General features: G+C 39.1%; 1 protein-coding gene across 2 annotated transcripts; it reads right to left on the minus strand.

Annotated features, from left to right (window-relative positions):
* Positions 1 to 557: 557 nt before the first annotated feature.
* On the minus strand, positions 558 to 19632 carry LOC136753361 (cilia- and flagella-associated protein 337). 2 transcript variants are annotated; one of them, XM_066709389.1, is made up of 20 exons: positions 18675 to 19632; positions 17427 to 17558; positions 16504 to 16614; positions 15837 to 16013; positions 15479 to 15650; positions 13552 to 13719; positions 12869 to 13017; positions 12517 to 12750; positions 11630 to 11794; positions 10535 to 10650; positions 9892 to 10022; positions 6070 to 6168; positions 5789 to 5956; positions 5046 to 5233; positions 4180 to 4377; positions 3472 to 3683; positions 3128 to 3231; positions 2885 to 3031; positions 2652 to 2781; positions 558 to 2278 (listed from the first exon to the last, which is right to left on the minus strand). In XM_066709389.1, the coding sequence occupies exons 2-20, from the start codon at positions 17514 to 17516 to the stop codon at positions 2239 to 2241; spliced, it is 2799 nt and encodes a 932-aa protein (XP_066565486.1). In that variant the 5' UTR covers positions 17517 to 17558; positions 18675 to 19632; the 3' UTR covers positions 558 to 2238. The 2 variants fall into 2 exon arrangements, with proteins under 2 accessions (XP_066565486.1, XP_066565485.1); XM_066709388.1 differs by having other exon boundaries at positions 16174 to 16614.
* Positions 19633 to 19739: the final 107 nt, after the last annotated feature.

Below are 19739 nucleotides of genomic sequence, written 5' to 3' on the forward strand. Positions count from 1 at the left end.
GATTCTAAGCCACTACCACATATTGTAGCGATTTTATGTGAAATGGAGGGACTTGTGTGCAGCATTTGTGTGGGTGTCTGTCAGTTTGTTTTGTTGGCAGGTGGGGGATCATTTGGGAGTCTGATATATTTAGGGGAATTATTCTAGCTTTCGGGGTTGAAGGTTAACCCGACACGGGAACAGGGGGGCGCTGTGATTTGTGGAGTTGGTCATGGGAGGCAAGGAGATATATACAGGGGCCCAGTTCCTGCCAGGCAGAAGTAGTTTTAGAGAGAGGCAGAGTTGTGTGTGGCGTGTGGCTATCTGAGAATAAAAACGGTTGCTTGCAGCCCCGATTCGCTATCTCATTATTTTTTGTTTTGTTTGCGCTGGTGTATCCAAGTAGAAAAAAGCCAAAAATGTGATATTTTATAATGATTTTCATAAAACATTTGCTTATTTTTTTAATCAAGAAATATGTCACATCTTCCCAGAACATCAACAGCAACTGGATTTCAGACATTTAGTTACAACCATGATAATATGTGTATGTATGTAAGGAAGAAATGCCATGGAAACAACATCAACTGGGTTTATTAATAGTTACTGCTTATTTTTTCATAAATTACAAATTTACCATTAAGGCGGTTTCAATTCATTAAGTCCAATTAGAATAACACATGATAGATTATGGTGTATTTTTATTCTTCTAATTTTAGATTCTATTAAAACTCCAAAGTAAGGGGTTTAGTTTCAAACATGATTTTCTTGTGACCTCAAAAATTGAGGAAAAGAATGATTTCACTTTTCCGCCGTGTAATCGAACTCTTCTGTAGCTGGAGTTAAATTAAAATGTTGGTTGAGGCCTATCAATAACACAAGGGCTCCTTCCTCAACTAGTAGCATTCCTGTAAACCTGTCAGTTGGAAAAGCAAATTTGCCTCTAAAGGAGCTGAAACCCTTATTCAGAGTAATAGAAGGGTTTCTTTAATTAAATTTGGCCATTCGTTTTCTCCAGCTGGCAGTTCCCCAAAATCTCAGCATTGCTTCCTTCGCCATGAATTGGAAATAATGTTTTTTTTATATAGCATGACAGCTGTCCAAGTTTACTTAAAACTTGCAAACACTGAATGAAGAATCTGCATTAATCTTTACGAGACAGTAAAGAGAGTGGCGGTTAACCATGGCTGCACCAGCGCAGACCTCAGCCACTTCATTAACATCAGGGATGGGAACTTATAACCAGGCAAGCAATGTTAATAAGATCGGTTACACTTTCAGAGATCATCACCTGTGGTAATGAAAAACATACTTAGCTGAAGAGTTTCATTAGTGCAGGGAGGAGGTTTTTGTATTGCTTGTAAGCGGCAAACCCTTCGGTTATAAATTATCTCAGTTTAAGATTGGGTTACACTGCAGCGCTCATTTACCGTCTATGCAATGAAGAGCTGAATATCAGTAACAGTGTATTAATCTTGATCGATTTATTTTAATCAAGTGCTGCAAAATACACCAGTAATATGTAGCACAACAACTATTTGGAAATTGAACACAACAACAACTAAGACCTCATTACTGGTTAGAGTTAAATTTTGTACATAAATTGAGTGATACTTCCTCAGACATAACCTTTTAAAGATTCTACTTTTGTAGGAGTCCTGGGAAATGAGTATAAGACCATCAGCAGACAACCGAGTCTCAAATGGGACTCAATTCTACAGACTATAAGGATAGCCTGATGTTGTTGAAAGTGAAAGAAGTAACTCTACAGTTCAGACTTGTATGCCAGACCTCTGAACTGTACATCACATTATTACAGGATGCATTGAATACAAATAAACTGTCATACAAAAGCATACAACCAGCTGTGAATCACAGTTCCTCACAGATTATCTCTATTGAAAGCTGTACAGTTCTTTCCGGCATGAAAACAAATCAGGATAAAATAGACATTTTGTTTTATTTTTTATAGTTATATACATAGGTGCATGTGAATTTCCAGGGCTGTCTAGCTTGTGTTCAGAGTAATAAATATACTACTACTAATACTACTAGTAATGATAATGTCAAGTATTTCTGAAGGTACCTTATGGATTTTAAAGGTCTTTCTAATTCGAGAAACTTGCAGTTAATGAGAATTTTAAACACACTCAGGTTCATTTCCAAATGGTTCCTTGTTCTTTAAACCCCCCTCCTCAGCTGGAGCGCTTTGCCTTTGATTAATTATCCAGCTGTGCGTGTGTACTCCATCACTTGACTTCAAGGTCTGAAAACTGCTGAAGAACTTGCTTTGGGTTTTCTGTGTGAAGAGGAGAAGGTTCTTTACCACAAAATAACAGTGACTCAAATACACTGACTGGCCTCAGTGTAAATTGTAATATTAATGTAGAGCTGCAGTTCCGATGTGATTCGATTGTCCACATACTGCTGCAGCCAGCCACAAAAGGACCAGTAAATGATTTCACACTCGTTCTGGGCCGTGCTTTTCAGGGAGTGATGGAGTTTGCATTATACTCTGATGATGAATGTCAGCCCAAAGGTTATTCTGAAATTCTATTAATAGCACAGTATTGTGTTGCTAACAGAATATTAGTACCATCAGTTAACATCTACACATAAAGCAGCTCAATTCCCCATGTTCACATTCTTTTCTCATCTTTAAAGGGACCTACCTGCTCTGTGTGTGGCCTGGCTTCTGACAGAGTCGAGACCCATGCTGTCTGTGTGATCTCCTTGCTTTATGTTCACTTTGCAGGATATCCCTGGGAAATAAACTCTTCTCATCAAAGGCAGCTTTCACAGCTGTTGGGAGAGAAGAAAATATGTTCTTACTTATTGTTTGGATGATATTTTCAGCCGAACCCAATATTGTATTAAGAGTGTTCTGAAATAAGATGAATCTCACTTTCAGAAATGACATGGATCTCTGGGGGATCGGGAGATTTTTTCTCAGGCTTCTCCCCAAAGTATCTGTGAGGATTTGTGACAAAATCTGGCTTCTCCAGCTCATAGACACTGCTGAGGTCTTCAATGTGCAGCCAACTGAAAGTACCTGCATTGACAATATTTAGTTAAAAATGTCTATCGGAGAGAGAGAGAGAGAGAGAGAGAGAGAGAGAGAGAGAGAGAGAGAGAATTTATGTCTTACCAATTGAACTTTGTGACTCCTTCCATGCTGCAGGTTTGTGGTCAATTTCTTTTTTACTTTCTTGGTATCTTTTCCATAGAATGGTGTTTTGCCATGGGTTGGTTCTGGAACATACCAATATTAGATTTTCCATCAAGAAAAGTTTAGTTTTGGCCAAATTTCTACTAATAATCATACTACTACTATGTGTTCATGTATGTATATACAAAATGTTGACATCTTCTAATTATGTTCAGGTGCCTTGAGCTATAGTAAAATGTCATCTTAGTTGTGTGGATTAAAAATAAATACCCTACAATATGAGTTGTGTTGAATTGAATCTATCCAATACCAAAAAGACCTACAGGGTGGGCTGCCCCATTATTTCCAGGTCACTATCCCTAGCTTGCTCTGGAAGGTCCTGTGCGAGCTTTGGGGAATTCTTTCCAGCTGATATCTCCTCAGGAGTGGTGACTGAATGCGAGTCTTCCTCTGGGCTCTGTTCCCTGTATCCTGTCAGCTGTGAGTTCCACACGCCAGCCTCACCAATGATATCATTTATGCGCCAGTGTTCTTCCTAGGGATGGCAAACAGCTCAAGTACAGTGACCACTTGCTGTACGGCACAGGGATACAGGTTATCGGTTTTCACATAGCCAAAGATCAGTACACTGGATTACTAGATATAATCTATAGTAACATATATGCATATGGAAGATTAGCACATGTAAATCCCATAATCCGAAATCAAAATTAAATATCTTTGTGATACTTCTCCGTGATCTCATTAGCACTCCGTCAATGTCAATCTAATTATGTCTCCACAGCCAAAATGCTCTGCTTAAATATTTTGTAATGGTGTACTAATGCATATTGAGGGAAACCACTGTGACAAGCTGCTTTCATAATTTCTTTCTTGATTTATTATTTATTTAAATATTTTGCAGATATCTACCGCTCAATTCAATAAGGGCTGTCAGATTGTTGTTTAATGCATTATGTCTCTCTCGTATTTATTATTGCTACTTCAGGATCAATCTGGCAAACCCCAGTGCATCACCAGTCAGTGTTTACCTGTCCAAATATTCCTACAATCGACCCGGAGATGTGGCTAAGTGCCACACTGCAGTCAGCAGATGCAGAGGTGAGGAGTAATTGTCCATTGTGTACACATGTTTCAAGGTGAGTGACACAGTCCACATGGGGCTGAAAGGTTGTCAGCAGAGCAGGAGGCTGATTGATCACACTATCAGTGCAATGAAGGCAATACTCCTAATTGAAAGCCAAGAACAACATCATTAAACGCCATTAGATACAAGATGCATGTTTCAATCAATATGATGCAAGCTGGTTGTTCAAGGAACCCGGACTTCAAATGCTCAGGGAATCCAGGGCGTAGTCTGAGCTTCTGGAAACAGTGCTCCAGGAAAATGGCACAGCCCAGACTTTCATACACTGCCGACTCTATTCAGGGATAAAGGAATCGGTCGAGGAACTGAAGGGTGAAACTCCATATCCTATTTTGAAATCCGGTGCAGCTGCTGTTCATCCCTAGTGTCACATACATAATTCTGAAATCAGTTCAAATGACATTTATTTATTTGAGCATTTCATGAAAACAAAAACAGTTTGGATGGTTAATACTTCAGTGTTGCCAGTTGCCTGTAATAACATGTTCTTGACTTATCTGTCGTCTATTTTAAAATGAAATAATACATCGGCATCATGTTCTGCCCATACAAATTCAAGGCAGAAGGACATTATATTCTGATCCCATTGCAGAAGAAGGAAAATTACATTTCAGAATACAATCCTAAGACTGCTATAAAGCATTTCATATTCAAACGAAAAAAGAAAATATTATCTTTAGTGTGCAGTGTTGGGAAATGGCTTCAGAAGGCTACATTGATAAATGAGATCTCGGCGACAGTGTCTCTAACCTGTATATCCCAAACTTTTACCCATCCATCAATGTCCCCGGTGATGAGGTATTGGCCCGTTTTATCCACAGTCATGATGATGGAGCCGGCGTCCCTGTGAGCAATGAATTCTGCGCCCAGGCAGATTCTCGTGGTGCTCCAGAATCTCACCAATCCCAGCCCTCCACACGACACCAGGTCTGCAGCGTCTAAAAACATGACAAGAAAAGCAGTTATTCTTCATGCTGCAGATTTTGTATTACTATCATTTGCAGTGAGATGAGCAACTCCACTGGTCAATTAGGCTACACATGACTGTATTCATGTAAAACAGGTTATTAAATGTGTGACAGTGACAATGTTTAAAATATTTGTATGCTTTTTTCATGCTGTATATTTCTTCTGCGCTGTCAAAACCCAAAAGCAAACAGAAGAAAAAAAACAATGAAAATAAAACATATCTGCATGAATAAATCTTTTCATGTGTAAACAAACTACAGTCACTTAAAAAAAAAAAAAATGGTGTCAGTGTCTCAGTTTCATGCATTTAAATTAGTATTTTTTCCCCCCATATATATGTACATACCATACTCCACACTATTAAGGTTGGCTATAAAGCAACAAAAGGTGAAAACTTTGAAAGGAGGTGTAGACTTTCTATAGGTACTGTATATAACATTTGTATTCACAATTATTACATACATCTCTTCACAACATTTGCCATTAGTATGAACACACTGGTTTTGATACACTGTCTTTCATACCTCCAGCAGCAAGGCTTTTTCTAGCTTCCAAAAAGATGAGTCTCGTAACAGTGTAGTTACATTCGGCATCACTTTCACTAAACACAACAGAAGGGGAGAATTTTCCTGAGGAAGCAGAGGAGGTCCGAGGTGGAATGGAGGTCTTCCTTTCCTTTAACAGCTCACTGTCTGCGGAATTAAGACCTCCAGTTTGTTCAGATTCTTTAGAAACTTATACATCAAAGAAATACGTTTTCTGAAAAGCACGGACTTATTAACCAATCAAAAGACAGCAGACGCACCTGACTTCGATTTCAGTGTACCCGTGCCGTCCGGATGAAGTTTGTAACGAGCATTTTCAGTGTTGTTGTTCCATATAATTATTTCGCCATCGTAACTACCTGTGTTGAAATAATGGAAATATAAAAAAAATCAATATTAACAGTCTTCTTTAAAAAAAATGTTAAGGAGGTGGGGGGCAGTGAAGCAATACTAATTTAACACAGATGACCTTAATTGCTCATAATTAACTTAAGCCCCCTTGGAAAATGAATGGCATAACAAATTATGATTAACAGTGACTTGTCTTTAAGGCAGATAATGTCAAATGTAGCGAGAGTTATACAAAGAGTAAAAGATAGTACACAGCATTCTTCCCAATTGAAAACCATGTAGGCATCACTAAAGCACAAGGGTACATATTCCAGGAGGACTACACAACAGCAGGTCTGTGATGCTCTACTCAAACCACAAAGAACTGGGAAGTGCTAACACTGGTCCATTTGAGCTAGTCACAGTTAGAAGGAGCAGATGGATTGGAAACCTAAAGGCACCACAACCGTCCAAGACTGTAAGAGCCTGCCTCCATGTTTTTATTTCCAAAAGATAAAAGCAAGAGCAATATCAATGTGTGAATATGGTCAAGTCCTGCATTGATGTTACGCTTTGTCAAATGATGGACTGTCGTGCCCCTGGACAATGATTGTATTTAAGTAATTAATAATTTTATGGTTAAATACATATAACACATTGATTGGCCATTTAAGAAAAGTGGAGGGCTAGATAAAATCAAACTGCAGGGAGAATTACAAACACTACTGATGTTATTATTATTATTATTATTATTATTATTATTATTATTATTATTATTATTATTATTATTATTATACTTCAAAGTTAATATTCCACAAGAACAGGGTGAGGGTGATTGTGATTGGAACCAACAGAGACAATTATGAATTGGGTCAAGAACAGCTTTGTTGTGTTTATTTTTTGTTTTAAACATTTGTACTGTAGTCATAATCAACTGATTATTCCCATTTTCATTTGATGAAGAGGTAGCCTTTCAACAGAACCACTCATGTTAACAGACGGGTTCAGGTGGACAAGTGCTATTGAGTCCCTAACACCACACATATAAAAGCAATGCCAAAACCGCTCTGTTTAATAATGGTCTTCCTCGTCGAAAATGTACTGCAGCAGCATACTGGCCATATGTAATGGCATGCTGCACAGCATTTCAAAACTGAGGAAAAACTCCAAGCAGCACATCCCACCAGCAAAATGTTCTCTTGCATTTTGATTCACAGCCCGCAAAGCAAATTTCTCCTCTCCTCGCGCTAATAAACATAATTTAATTTGCCGATTTGCATAATCCAGAGAGCATGCTTATGTTCCAAGTGGCTTGTTAGTTACTCTCAGCCCACTTCTCCGCTCTTTTGTATTCTCTGTGCATAGGCGACTCGCAACAAAGCTGCAAAAGGCTCCTATTAAATGTACAGAGCATGCACTGCATGGTATGGACAGAAAATCTGTCAGTATCATTTCCTTACTTATCCCTGACAATAGTTGGATGATATGTGATATAAATCAAGAGACAGAAAATTCATACCCTTGAAGAGAACAAAGACTTCAGTGATCTGTTTTAACAGCCAGAGTAAGAGACTGGAGCTGTACTCCAGCTGGGGCCTGGAACAGCTCTGTGAAGCTCTGTGAAGTCATTTGAGATACTCCTGAGTGCCATCAGCTTATCTGTTCATTTCCCTCAACCTATATTTTAGTAAAGGGTTGTAACTTCTAATCATGCATTCTCCCCCTCCCCCATTCGCACCGATTATCCTTTATGTTTTTTTATTTTTATTTCACTTCAGTTCTGCACCATGTAAATTAGGTATTGTTTTATTTACCTCTGGTCATTTTCAGTTTAGGAGTTGGTAATGGAGTATAAAAAAGAATACCTTCCTTAAAAAAAAAATTAAGTTTTAATTGCTCATAGATTTTAGACTATGCCTGGCTGCGCATTGTCTAAAGGGAGGTTCTGATGCTATACATTTCTGAAACAGGCTGGTGCACATGGAATACACTATCTCTCTCTCTCTCTCACACACACACAAACACAAACCAGTCTGTAAACCTATCATGAGTAAATCAATATTTACACATCTGATCTAGGGCAAATGGGGCCAATATGTGGGTTAACCTGTAAACAAAAATTATATATATAACAGGAGATAGAATAATAAATGAATGGATCCGAGAACAAGAATAAATATGGGACATCCCTATAAAAAGGTGGGGGGTGAAAATGTTAAAATGGCAATGGGCCAGACACATTGCAAGAAAACTAGTTCAAAAATGGACAAAGGAAGCTATGGAATGGATACCCAAAGATGAAAAAGGATGGGAAGATTAAATAATAAACTTTGCAGTTGTGACATGGAAAAGGTAGGCAATAGATCAGAGCGAATAATATACAACCCCAATTCCGAAAAAGTTGGGACAGTATGGAAAATGCTAAAATACGTATAAAGGATGGGTTGAGGCTCGTCAATCTGCCAACAGATGCATCTGCGAATAACCCAACACTTTGAGAACAACATTCCCCAAAGACAAATCGGTAGGATTTGGGGCATTTCACCTTCTACAGTGCACAATAAAATTAAAAGATTTAAGGAATCCGGTCAAAAATCGGTGCGTAAAGGGCAAGGCTGAAAACTACTTCTGAATGCTCGTGATCTCCAATCCCTCAGACGTCACTGTCTTAAAAACCGTCATGAGTCTGTAATGGATATCCTGACATGGGCTCGGGAATACTTTGGTAAACCTTTGTCAGTCAACACCATTCGCCGCTGCATCCACAGATGCAAGTTAAGGCTTTACTGTGCAAAGCAGATGCCAATTCATCAACACTGTCCAGAAGTGCCGCCGACTTCTCTGGGCTCGGTCTCATCTGAGATGGACAGTAGCACAGTGGAATCGAGTTTTGTGGTCTGACGAATCAACATTTCAAATAGTTTTTGGACAAAACAGCCGTCGTGTTCTCCGGGCCAAAGAGGAAAAGGACCATCCAAGCTGTTATCAGCGTCAGGTCCAAAAGCCAGCATCTGTCATGGTATGGGGGTGTGTCAGTGCCCATGGCATGGGTAACTTGCACATCTGTGAGGGCACCATTAATGCAGAAAGATATGTACACATTTTGGAGCAACATATGCTGCCATACAGACGTCGTCTTTTCCAGGGACGTCCCTGCATTTTCCAGCAGGACAACGCCAAACCACATTCTGCCCGGATTACAAGCGCATGGTTTTGTAAGCAGAGTGCGGGTGCTAGCATGGCCTGCCTGCAGTCCTGACCCGTCTCCCATTGAGAATGTGTGGCACATTATGAAGCGCAGAATAAGGCAACGAAGGCCCTGTACAGATGCGCAGTTGAAGAAATGCATAATGGATGAATGGGGGAAAATTCAGCTTGCTAGACTTAACCAACTGGTGTCTTCAGTGCCCAAACGCTTAATAAGTGTTATTAAAAGAAAAGGTGATGTTACACAGTGGTAAACAGTCGACTGTCCCAACTTTTTTGGAGTGTGTTGCAGTTATCAGATTTGAAATGAGTGTATATTTTCAAAAATAAATTAAATTCACAAAGTAAAACATTAAATAATGTGTTAATAATGTGTTTTCAATATAGTACAAGGTGAATTGAATTTTCAAATGACTCTGTTTTTTTGCATTTTCCATACTGTCCCAACTTTTACAGAATTGGGGTTGTACAAAAAAATTCACAACTATGTCACAGTTTTGGAAAAGAGCATCTACAGGAAAAGCCCATGTGTCAGTATGGTGTACCGGTGGCCAAGGTCTGCGGGGGGAGGATGGCTGCGCAGAGGATGTCGTTCTGGTGCTGCACTCCTCCCTTCCATTCTGAGGGCTGCACGAAAAACTGCGTGAAGCTGTTCATCCGGAACACTGTGATCATCCTGGAAAGAGCAGACCAGTGAGTCATCCGTGCCTACAAGAGGTCACATAAGGATGAGAAGCTGGCCGTCGTTTCGCCCCTGGTATTAGACAAAGCAAACTCTACATCGTTTAAGTTATTTCTAAACTACTGAACTAAATGTCAGATGGAGTTGGCGCTGGACGGAGATGTCAGCGGTGCCGAAAGGTCACACCAACAAACAAAGCTTCAGGACCAATGAACCAGCAGACTCAGGGGGAAGAAAAATACAGCCTGTTTCTCAGCATTTACCCGAAAGAACTCGTTTTGATGTGTATGTCACAAACATTCAACAGGCTTGACAAAAATATATTTTTTCAATTTACCAGGCCTCTGTATTTGATGTATATGTCACACTGGGTTAGCAAGGGTTAAATCCAGACAAGCTCTAGGGAAGACTTAGAACATAAGAAAGTTTACAAACAAAAGGAGGCCATTCAACCCATCATGCTCGTTTGGTGTATATTAATAACTAAATGGTGATATAGAGAGTACCTTTCCCAGCCCAGAACTAAGACTGTCCTCTTCAGCATCAAGATCTGAGAGATTTCAACTGCTTGATCCAGACCGGCATTAAGTTTATGGTAACAATGTCCATTGAAATCCCAAACCTTTAAATAAAAACATAAATAAAGAGTAGTATCAGCAGCAGAAAATTGTGTTTCACCTTTTCACTGATAGTGTCAGTGATATAACAACATACATATCCTCTATTATTTATTTTGTTATTTTTTATATTTATATTAAGTATAAATATCCAAAAGAGATGCAAAATTTGAAACTGACTACAAGTTTGCCGCAATAACACACACAAAAAAAAAAAAATGATCTCTAGTACAAACATGTTCCATCTTCTCCACAGATAGAAGGAGTAAAGATTAGAAGAAGTCAATACCACTTTTGTGTAAATGGAAAAAAACGACTACCTGCTTTCATTTCAAACATGAGATTTCAAAAGCCAGCCTGAGGACCATTTTTATCTGTGTGTGAATTATTGCCCACTCCTGGATCTGGGAGTAATTCCTTTCCATAATTTGTATTAATTAACTTGAATCCCCGACTATTCGATTAGTACAATATAGCAACATTATATGAGCATTCAGTAACAGCCTACCCTTGTCAGACTTGCATCCTTACCCCCCCTCCACAAGCAGGCCTACAATCCTCAAAGGAGACTTGTATCAAATGCAGCAGTACAGTGCAAAGAAACAAGAACAATATAGAGCTGGTATCAGCAGCCATCAAAAGATCATTTCCAACCTTAACCAGGGCTGCGTCAAGTGCAACAGTGTGAAACCTCTCTGAGCTAATTCTCAGTACGCGATGGCTAACAAGAGGTGAAGGGGATTTCCTAATTAAACAAGGAGGACAATCCCATGCTCAGAAATGCTGCTTTCAAAGGACAGGAGTAATAAGATGTAAAATGTGCCCCAGATCATGAGGAGGATCTTTATATGCTGCTTCAGGGCAAAACATTGAGAGCCAGAAAAGCTAGTGACAAATTTGTTGATGCAGGGTCAGGGGGCAGGCCTGCAGTTGGCTGTCAGTTGAGAAGAGATTCATGACATGTGACTGTGTGGCCACTCTGACCTTGACAGTCCCATCAGTGCCTCCAGTGAAGAGCCTGGTTTCGGTAGCGTCAAGGGCCATTGTGGAGATCTCAGCATCACCGTGGCACTTGGTGAACTGCTTAATCTTCTGTCCTGTATCAATCATCCAGTATATAATGGTGGAATCAGCATCAGAGCTAATTACCTTTAAAAAAAAAAAAAAGGGAAGAAGCAATGCACTAAGTCCTATCCGTTGTCAGACAGATAATACAGGGGGTCACATGGTTTAAAATGTATCTGGAAAGTAAAATCTCATCTCATTCAAAACACCAGAGCTGCCACTAAGCATTGCAGTGCCCAAAGCAAGCCATTGTGGTTGCACTCCCTTAGCCTGGTACTTTCAGTAGAGAGAAGAAAAAAAAAAACAAGTTTAATTTAATTAAGGATAGATGCAGGTAAACACAACTGTTATGCAGTGATTGTACTGTGTATAAGGGAAGTACAACCTCAAAGACCAAACTCTGTAATTTCTACAGTTGTTAGAAAACACTAAAGTACTCAATTGAGCATCCTATTGGAAGATATTTTGGTCACTTTGCCACCGTTCCTCAGTTTACACCTGAGGGAGCTAACCCACTTCCTCCCCCTCTCCTTTTACCACAGTTTCAATGCTTTCCCCTGGTAATTATACGACTTCATATATTTATAACTTCAAACATATGGTGTTGGTCTTACGTTTGAAGTGTTGTTGGTTTTATGTCTTTCCACAAAGGCAACTGGTGAGCATATCAGTGTTTGACTTGGTCACTAGAGTGGAAAGTCAGTGTTCTGAGACATTGCGACAGGGAATCACAGTATGTTAACTACACAGCTTCTGAAGTCTCACTGGCCTCCATCCTGCAAGCAGAAATACAGAAGAAAGCTCACCTGCTTGAAAAGCTGATTGTAAAGCACACAGCTGACCACTTTTGCATGGCTTGTCACTCTCTGTCCAATCTCCTGTTTCGCTTCCAGCAGTGTGATCTGGTTGTTAAAGGTAGTCAAAAGCCTGCCGTGCTCTTCGTCGAAGTATAGGACCATGTGGAACTCCATGCATTTCGGGAACACACCCGCTATGCGTTGGATACACAGCTGATGATGCACATCCCACACTCTCAACACCTGAAAAGGGAGAGAGGTATGTATTTCTAATTGCGTGGAGCAGAGTGAAGCATTATGGGAGGTTGTCCTGCTTCAGAATTTTAGTTTTAAACTCCATTACAACACATGCAAAACCAACCTTATCCTTCGAGAAGCTCAAGAGTTGCTTTTTTGAGACGATGAACTGAACTGCAATGACACTGGCCATGTGACCGCGCAGAACCCCCACTGGCTTGGAAATCACGTAAGGGTTCCAGAGACACACTTTGTTGTCAATGCCAGCAGATGCTGCAGGAAAATGAAAGAATCAGGCCTGACACTGAACTTGTTAATATTGAACAACCTGAAACTGGGTGCTTCTTGAAATTAGGATCATGCCATATAAAATACATCAAATTGCAGTGCAGGAGAACTACATAAAAGCAAATCTGAATATACGAAATGAAACCCATCGTGCATACCAGAGGGAGCATGGATTATGTAGAAGCAAACATCCTTAAGGCCTCAGCAAGTTGAAGACATTAGTGACAAATAATTGAAAGATCTGAATTAGCCGACGTAAGCTTTGACACCCTTACAATTAAAAACCTGCTGTTACATACACTTTGATTCCCTTTGATTCATTTCAGTTAAGAAATATGCAATTTACCCCCCATTGATGATGGGCAAAAGAAAATATGGCACTTTAATAAAGAAGTTACTGATATTACAATGCAGTTAATGCCATTAAATAAATCCCAGTGCAACAAATAATAATTGCATGGCAGAGCTGTGTGCGTGCGTGTGTGTGTGATGAAGAGCTGATGAAAGAAGCAGAACTACCAATTAAATTCAGGCCAGGGTGATAGTCAAAGTCGTTGGTTCCTTTGCCGATGTGGATGGCAGTGGTCCGTAGTGGCATTCTTTCCTTCTCCTTCCAAGCCAGTACTATGCTGTTGACATTGCTGGTGGCGCAAGAGATAAAAGCGTCCAGATTGCCAAGGTATCGCACTGATGGAAAACAAGAGGAAAAACAAATATTTCAGGAGGAGGTTGCATTTTAGATGTCTGTGAAAAAAAAAAAAAAAATCAACCAACCAATCAATCAATCATAATCCTCCAGCATTAGAACTACATGTGGACCACTTGCCATCATTTATTAATTGAGGACCAATGGTTCATGGGCCCAGTAGGCCCCCCAGAACAATGATCCATTCTCAGATATATATATTCTCTACAGTACAATCATTTCACTATACCTTGATTTTTCTCTTTAATTAATTAAATCCGGTATCTCTTTGGTTCATTAGAGAGTTTCCTTTCAGATAGACGTGTCCCAAATATTTCACTTTCTCTCCAACTGCTACCACTACTGTCTGTTCACAGCAAACTCAGACCAGGGGTCCAGCTGTGGTCATACATATATCCCCTTGATGTTCTTCTGCCACATCACACAAATCTGTGAGAATGTCAACTACAAATTCTCATAGTAAACGTCTAAAGGATTTATCTTCAAAAAGAAGAGCTAAAACTCCAAAGCAGGGCCGTCAGACTCCAGTTGCCAAGGTCTGCAGTGTCTGCTGGTTATTTTCCAACAGGGGCTCTCAATTATCCAATTAATGTCATTATTTTCTCAGCTAGGCTTATCGAAGACTTTCACCTTTTAGTCTCATAGCTGAGAAGTTAAAATATGTTGATTGCTCAAAATATTGTCCTCACAGAACCCTTCAGAGTCTGGAGAGAAGTGTTAAATTCATCCAGTTAATCATTTACTTAGAGCAATTAAGGAGTCAAGAGCTGGTTTGGAACAAAAACCAGGAGACACCCGAACCCTCTAGGACTGGAGTTTAACACCCCTGAATCTTAGTGGAAAGAACATTTCTCCCACTGATTTAAAATATACACTTATACATACTTTGTTGTATTGATATATTTATAATGTTTAGTGTCAGTGTTATTTTTGCAACCCCTCTGTATGGTCTCGATTTCTAAAGTGAACCGAGTGCATGCATTGCATACTTTTTGTATCTGTATTCTCGGAAGTCAACCAACATAAATAAACACACGCTGCTTTCTCTCTGTACTCTGCATGGACAGAGCTATGAATAATAAAGTAATTAATGACATAATTAAGAAACTGCGGTTCTATGCACATGGCTGTATACCTACTACAGTGCGTTGTTGTGGTAACGAAAATAAAAGCAGCCTCTTCACTAGATATCTGCAGAAATATTTTAATAACAGAAGCACAGTGAGGCTGCCTTTATGATTCAAACATGAACTGTATATGAAGTGCATTAAAAAATAAAAAATAAAGACAGTGCCAGTGCTCTTGAACTCAAATTCATGAGTGATATAATAGGTTACATTTTGCCTCAAACAACATGGAGTTCTGTGTACCTCTTAAATAACTGTATTGGTGAATTAATCACTAGAAAGAAGTGTATACCTGAAACATAAACCTATGAATAGTGAACTATACATCAATAAATATAAGCCAGGCAGAATATATCTGTTTAGTGGGTTTCTTTCAGCCACATCTCAATTTTCCTTTTCCAGGGCATCTGACATCTGGCATTCCTGACTCTTTGTGTTGTTTGATTGTTTGTTTGTTTGTTTAATTGAATCGTATTTTATAGTGCCAGCCATTTCTAAGGACTGCTCAAGATTTAGGGGTCTCTGCCACCCACTGGATTAAATTCCTTTTTTATTTTTTTTTATTTGCTCATTTAAGGGAAAAATAATCACACGAAGTATGCATTGGTGTTACCTCGTCGAACCCAGCTCTTTCCATGACCCTTGTGTCTCACAACATAGCAACACTTGTGATTGCCATTGACAAGCTCCTGCCATTTAATGGTTATAACAGAGTCCTGCTCTACTGTGGTGGTGGGTCTCTCAAACAACGCTATTAGCGCAGTTGTAAAACACATTCCATTGACCTGCAAAATAAAATGCAGGAGACAAACATTTTGGTTATTGGCTGACCAGAGAATAATAGTGATCTATGTATCCAAGCACTGCAAAATTTGAATTGCATTTTTGTTGGTCAAAATATACTGTATATTTCCAGAAAAAAAGTACAGTTCACACAGAACCAACAGTAATGAAGATGCAAGTTTTGTTACCTCTCCACCAAGGTCCCCAAAGCTGAGGACAGCTTCATCTGCATCAGTGGGATTGTACCAGTAGTCCATACTTAGTGGTGTGTGCTCAAGGTCCAGGATTTTATACTGGCAGGAGAACTCCTGCTTAGATAGCAGGTCATAAAAGCAAATTTCCTTGCTGGTAAATCCAACAGCAATCTGAGAAAGAACAATAAAACACATTATTCTGTTTACCTTATATTAACAGTATAATATTTAAACTACACATATAAAAATCACATTATTTTTATTTATACATTTATTTTTTAGCAGACGCCCTTGTGTGTAATATTATATAAGTCACAAGTGGCCGTCTTACCTTGTTCACATTTGGCAACAGCACCAAACTTGTAACCCAAAGGTCTTTGAGTTTGACAGAATCTGTGACAATGCGGATTGTTTTCTGCAGGGTAAAGCCATCCGCCCAAATTCCCAGCTGCCCCTCCTTACTGATGCTAAGATATCTGTTGGTATTCCTCAAGTACACAATTGACTGGATAGGTTCCTTGTGTGACATTGGGAGAACTTTAAGGGGTTTCCATTGAGGAACCACAGTGCTCTTAGAATGCTCATCTTTCTCGTTGAGCTCTAAGAGCAGAAAAGACGTCAGCTTGTCCCAGTCGACAAACCCTTCTCGTGTCACGTCTACCTTGTCAAACAGCTCTCCATACTCATCCTTTGTGCCTCGGCCAACAAGTGAAGAGACCTTATCTACAAACTCTTCTTTCATCATGGATACTGGCTGCTTTACCTCTGGTAACTGCAAAAACAAATGTCAAATGCAAGAGATATTGAAATTATATGCTAGGGTTTGTGCTTTTAAAAGTCAGTTGATGATCATCCCTCACCCCCACTTCATTCTTGACCTTTTACTAAAACTAGCTTATCTACTTTGGATAACTCAGGCGGCTAAAGAAAACTGCCTATTATCAACAAGATTGTATTTCTAATTAATCATCATAGTGCATAAAGGGACTCACAATGACTTACGGTATGAACATACAGCAAGGAAACCTTATGACTTGCAGCCTCACATTTTTAGGCTCTTGAGAAACACTAGAACAAATGGCCATGCCTATCCATAACTCACATCTAAAGGAGATGTCCAGTAATTGACCCTGGAGGCCAGAAGCAGAAAAATCTAATTTCTAGGTGAGAACAATCCAAGATATGACAGACCACTACACCAGCTGTGTGGTTAAAAATAAATAAATCAATCAATACTTCAGTCAGATGCCAAAGCAAGTGGATGGATGTGCAAAAGCTGTCCTTGATGTTAAACCCAAGGGCACATTAGTAGCTTTCTATCAGGGGAATAGGATACCTATACAATTTGCTTTTGGTACCAAACAACAAAATGAGATTGTAAATCCCCCACTGAATATTGCTTTGGTAGGAAAGAACACAGTGCTATGAATGGAGACAATCTGTGAAGTGTGCAGTCTAAAAGATCTTCCCTGACTTGTGTGCATGTGTAAAAGCCCAAGAAAAAATATACAAAATTCCAGAAGTGCAAAGGCTTATCGGTTTAAGAGGGCTGCAACTTTTACATTACATTAGTTTTCAGCTTACCAAGAAAAGGGTTTGCATTTTTGCAAAATCCTTCTTGCTTAGTCTGTTTTCCAGCAGCTCTGTCTCGCTCTTCATTTCACTGGGATCCATTTTGACAGCAATGAGGGTTCCTAGTTTGTCCTTGCTCAGCACCTTCCAAACAAAATGTGCAAGCTGCTTGTATAATTCAGGATTTTAAAACTCTCAGCAGGGTGGCCAATGTGTTTCCTAAAACTTAATTAAACCGGGCTGCACAAACCATTTAATGTTGTGCACAGTTCTCACCATTTTAAACAATTACCAAGACAGATCACAAATGCATGCCTGAACACAATAAACAAAGAATAAACAGATGTTTCCATTGTATAACTGTATACACATATACTGTAAAGGAATTTAAAAAAATGTATTGCACATAAAGCAGTAAATCTGTTGCAGGTTAGGGATATAAGCAAGTTTACAATTGAGAGGAGGCCATTCGCCCCATCGTGCTCGTTTGGTGTCCATTAATATCTAAGTGATCCAAGGATCCTATCCAGTCTATTTTTAAATGTTCTCAAATTTTCAGCTTCAACCACATCGCTGGGGAGTTTGTTCCAGATTGTGACAACTCTCTGTGTGAAGAAGTGTCTCCTGTTTTCTGTTTTTAATGCCTTGAAGCCCAATTTCCATTTGTGTCCCCATGTTTAAATCACACCCTGTTAACAGGTATGTTCATACAGATCTGCTTACCCTGCAATAGATTTTGCTTTCTGAAGAGGTTAAAGACAATTTGAGTAGATTGGCAGAACTATTCATAAAGCTTTTACACAAACATAAAATACAAAGGAGTTAATAATGAAATAAGAATGTGACCTCACCAAATACAACCAATCATAATAATGCAGCAAATCATTTTAACAAATGTCATAAATTTCATATTAATACAGAGAACTGTGAAAGAAAAAATATGCTCACCTGAATAACCTCAGAAGGTAGCAGTCATTATTTAGCAAAGGTCAGAAAAGACAGCAAGTATGCATTCAGTTTCATAATCACATTAAAAGATTGAAAATTCAAAAATTCCCAAAGACAAGGAGAAAAAAAAGATACTAAGGGAAAATAATGATATTGGTTTATTTAATTTGGTTTAGAAATAAATCACATGTACTGTATCTGAAAAGAAACTTAAAACATCAACACAAAGACTGAAGCCAAAAAAGCAGCCATTGATTTAAAACTAAAGACCGAACAAAACACATTGGAAATATAAACAAACCTTTAGCCTACCTATAAGCGACTGAACATTATCATACCCAAAGAAATCTTTAAGGTTGCAGGGTAGCTCGTTTCGGTGCAAGTTTAGTTTCTGGCAAAATCCTGTGTTGAAATCAGTATCCAGTAGTATGTGGTGGAGGCAACTTCTGTTTTAAGAGCAGTGTTGAGAAAGTCTAGCTTTTCTTTTCACTCAATGCCTTGGAAACGTTTCCTGGCAACCAACAGGAGAAGCCACTGCGTTTGTGTGCGTCTGGCTCCATTCAAAGACGGGACAGTGGAGAGGTACTTATCTGAGCCGAGAACAACCCCTGAGCAAGGGTGATCAGAGCAGGCCACAAACAACTGTAGGGCAACTGAAATTAGCCTGCTGTCAAGAGAATTTACCAAACCTACAATTACACTGCAACAAAGCATTGTATCAGTCGGTTTCAGTGTACTTCAAAGCCTTCCATTAGATTGTATTTGACAACACAGAGAACACTTAGCTATACCACTTAAAATTACTCTTGGGCTTTCGGGTTTTCTCCCATTAATAATAGTAGTAATAATTATATTCTAAGCATCTTTTACACCATACAAACTGTAAATGAAAATCTAGAAAGTTTCTTTTAATAGTTTCCACCCACATGAGATTGCTTGTGAACTCATTGGTTGTTCCTCCCCTCCACCCCTCCCCCATCTTCTATTCGGTTTAAAAGTTCTAGCCCGATATCTGAAATCCTTATCTTAATCTCTGTCAGGGTTACGTTTGGTTGCCCAAAACCGCAAAGCTAGATTAGCCTTTATCTATGAAAGAAAGGAAACAGCCCTATTTCAGAGGTGTACAGGTGTTTCTCAATCATTATAAAGACTTGAATTAATTCTGTTTTTAACAAGATGTAATGTTCACAATGAATTCAAGCTAGATAAAACCATCTGTTGTGTATGTAAGTGCAGCTCATTCAAGCCAATAGAGGAATAGCTTTTTTTTTTTTTTGACAGCTTGTTTACTGCTTGGGTTTCTTTGTTTTCCACCGATTGAATAGTAGATAGATTTTTGTTGTGTGAAAGTATGGCTGGGCAATGTCATAGGGTACC

This window comes from Amia ocellicauda, chromosome 7 (genome assembly GCF_036373705.1).
Source record: "Amia ocellicauda isolate fAmiCal2 chromosome 7, fAmiCal2.hap1, whole genome shotgun sequence".
Lineage (NCBI taxonomy): Eukaryota > Metazoa > Chordata > Actinopteri > Amiiformes > Amiidae > Amia > Amia ocellicauda.

Bases quoted from the DNA above. Each gene is read 5' to 3' on its own strand.
- LOC136753361 (XM_066709388.1), bottom strand. From the start codon at position 17,516: ATGGATCCCAGTGAAATGAAGAGCGAGACAGAGCTGCTGGAAAACAGA. The intron at 6,169-9,891 runs GTACACCATACT...ATTTCAACACAG, and splicing joins CCCGCAGACCTTGGCCACCG to GTAGTTACGATGGCGAAATA. The intron at 3,232-3,471 runs GTAGGTCTTTTT...GGTATGTTCCAG, and splicing joins ATAATGGGGCAGCCCACCCT to AACCAACCCATGGCAAAACA.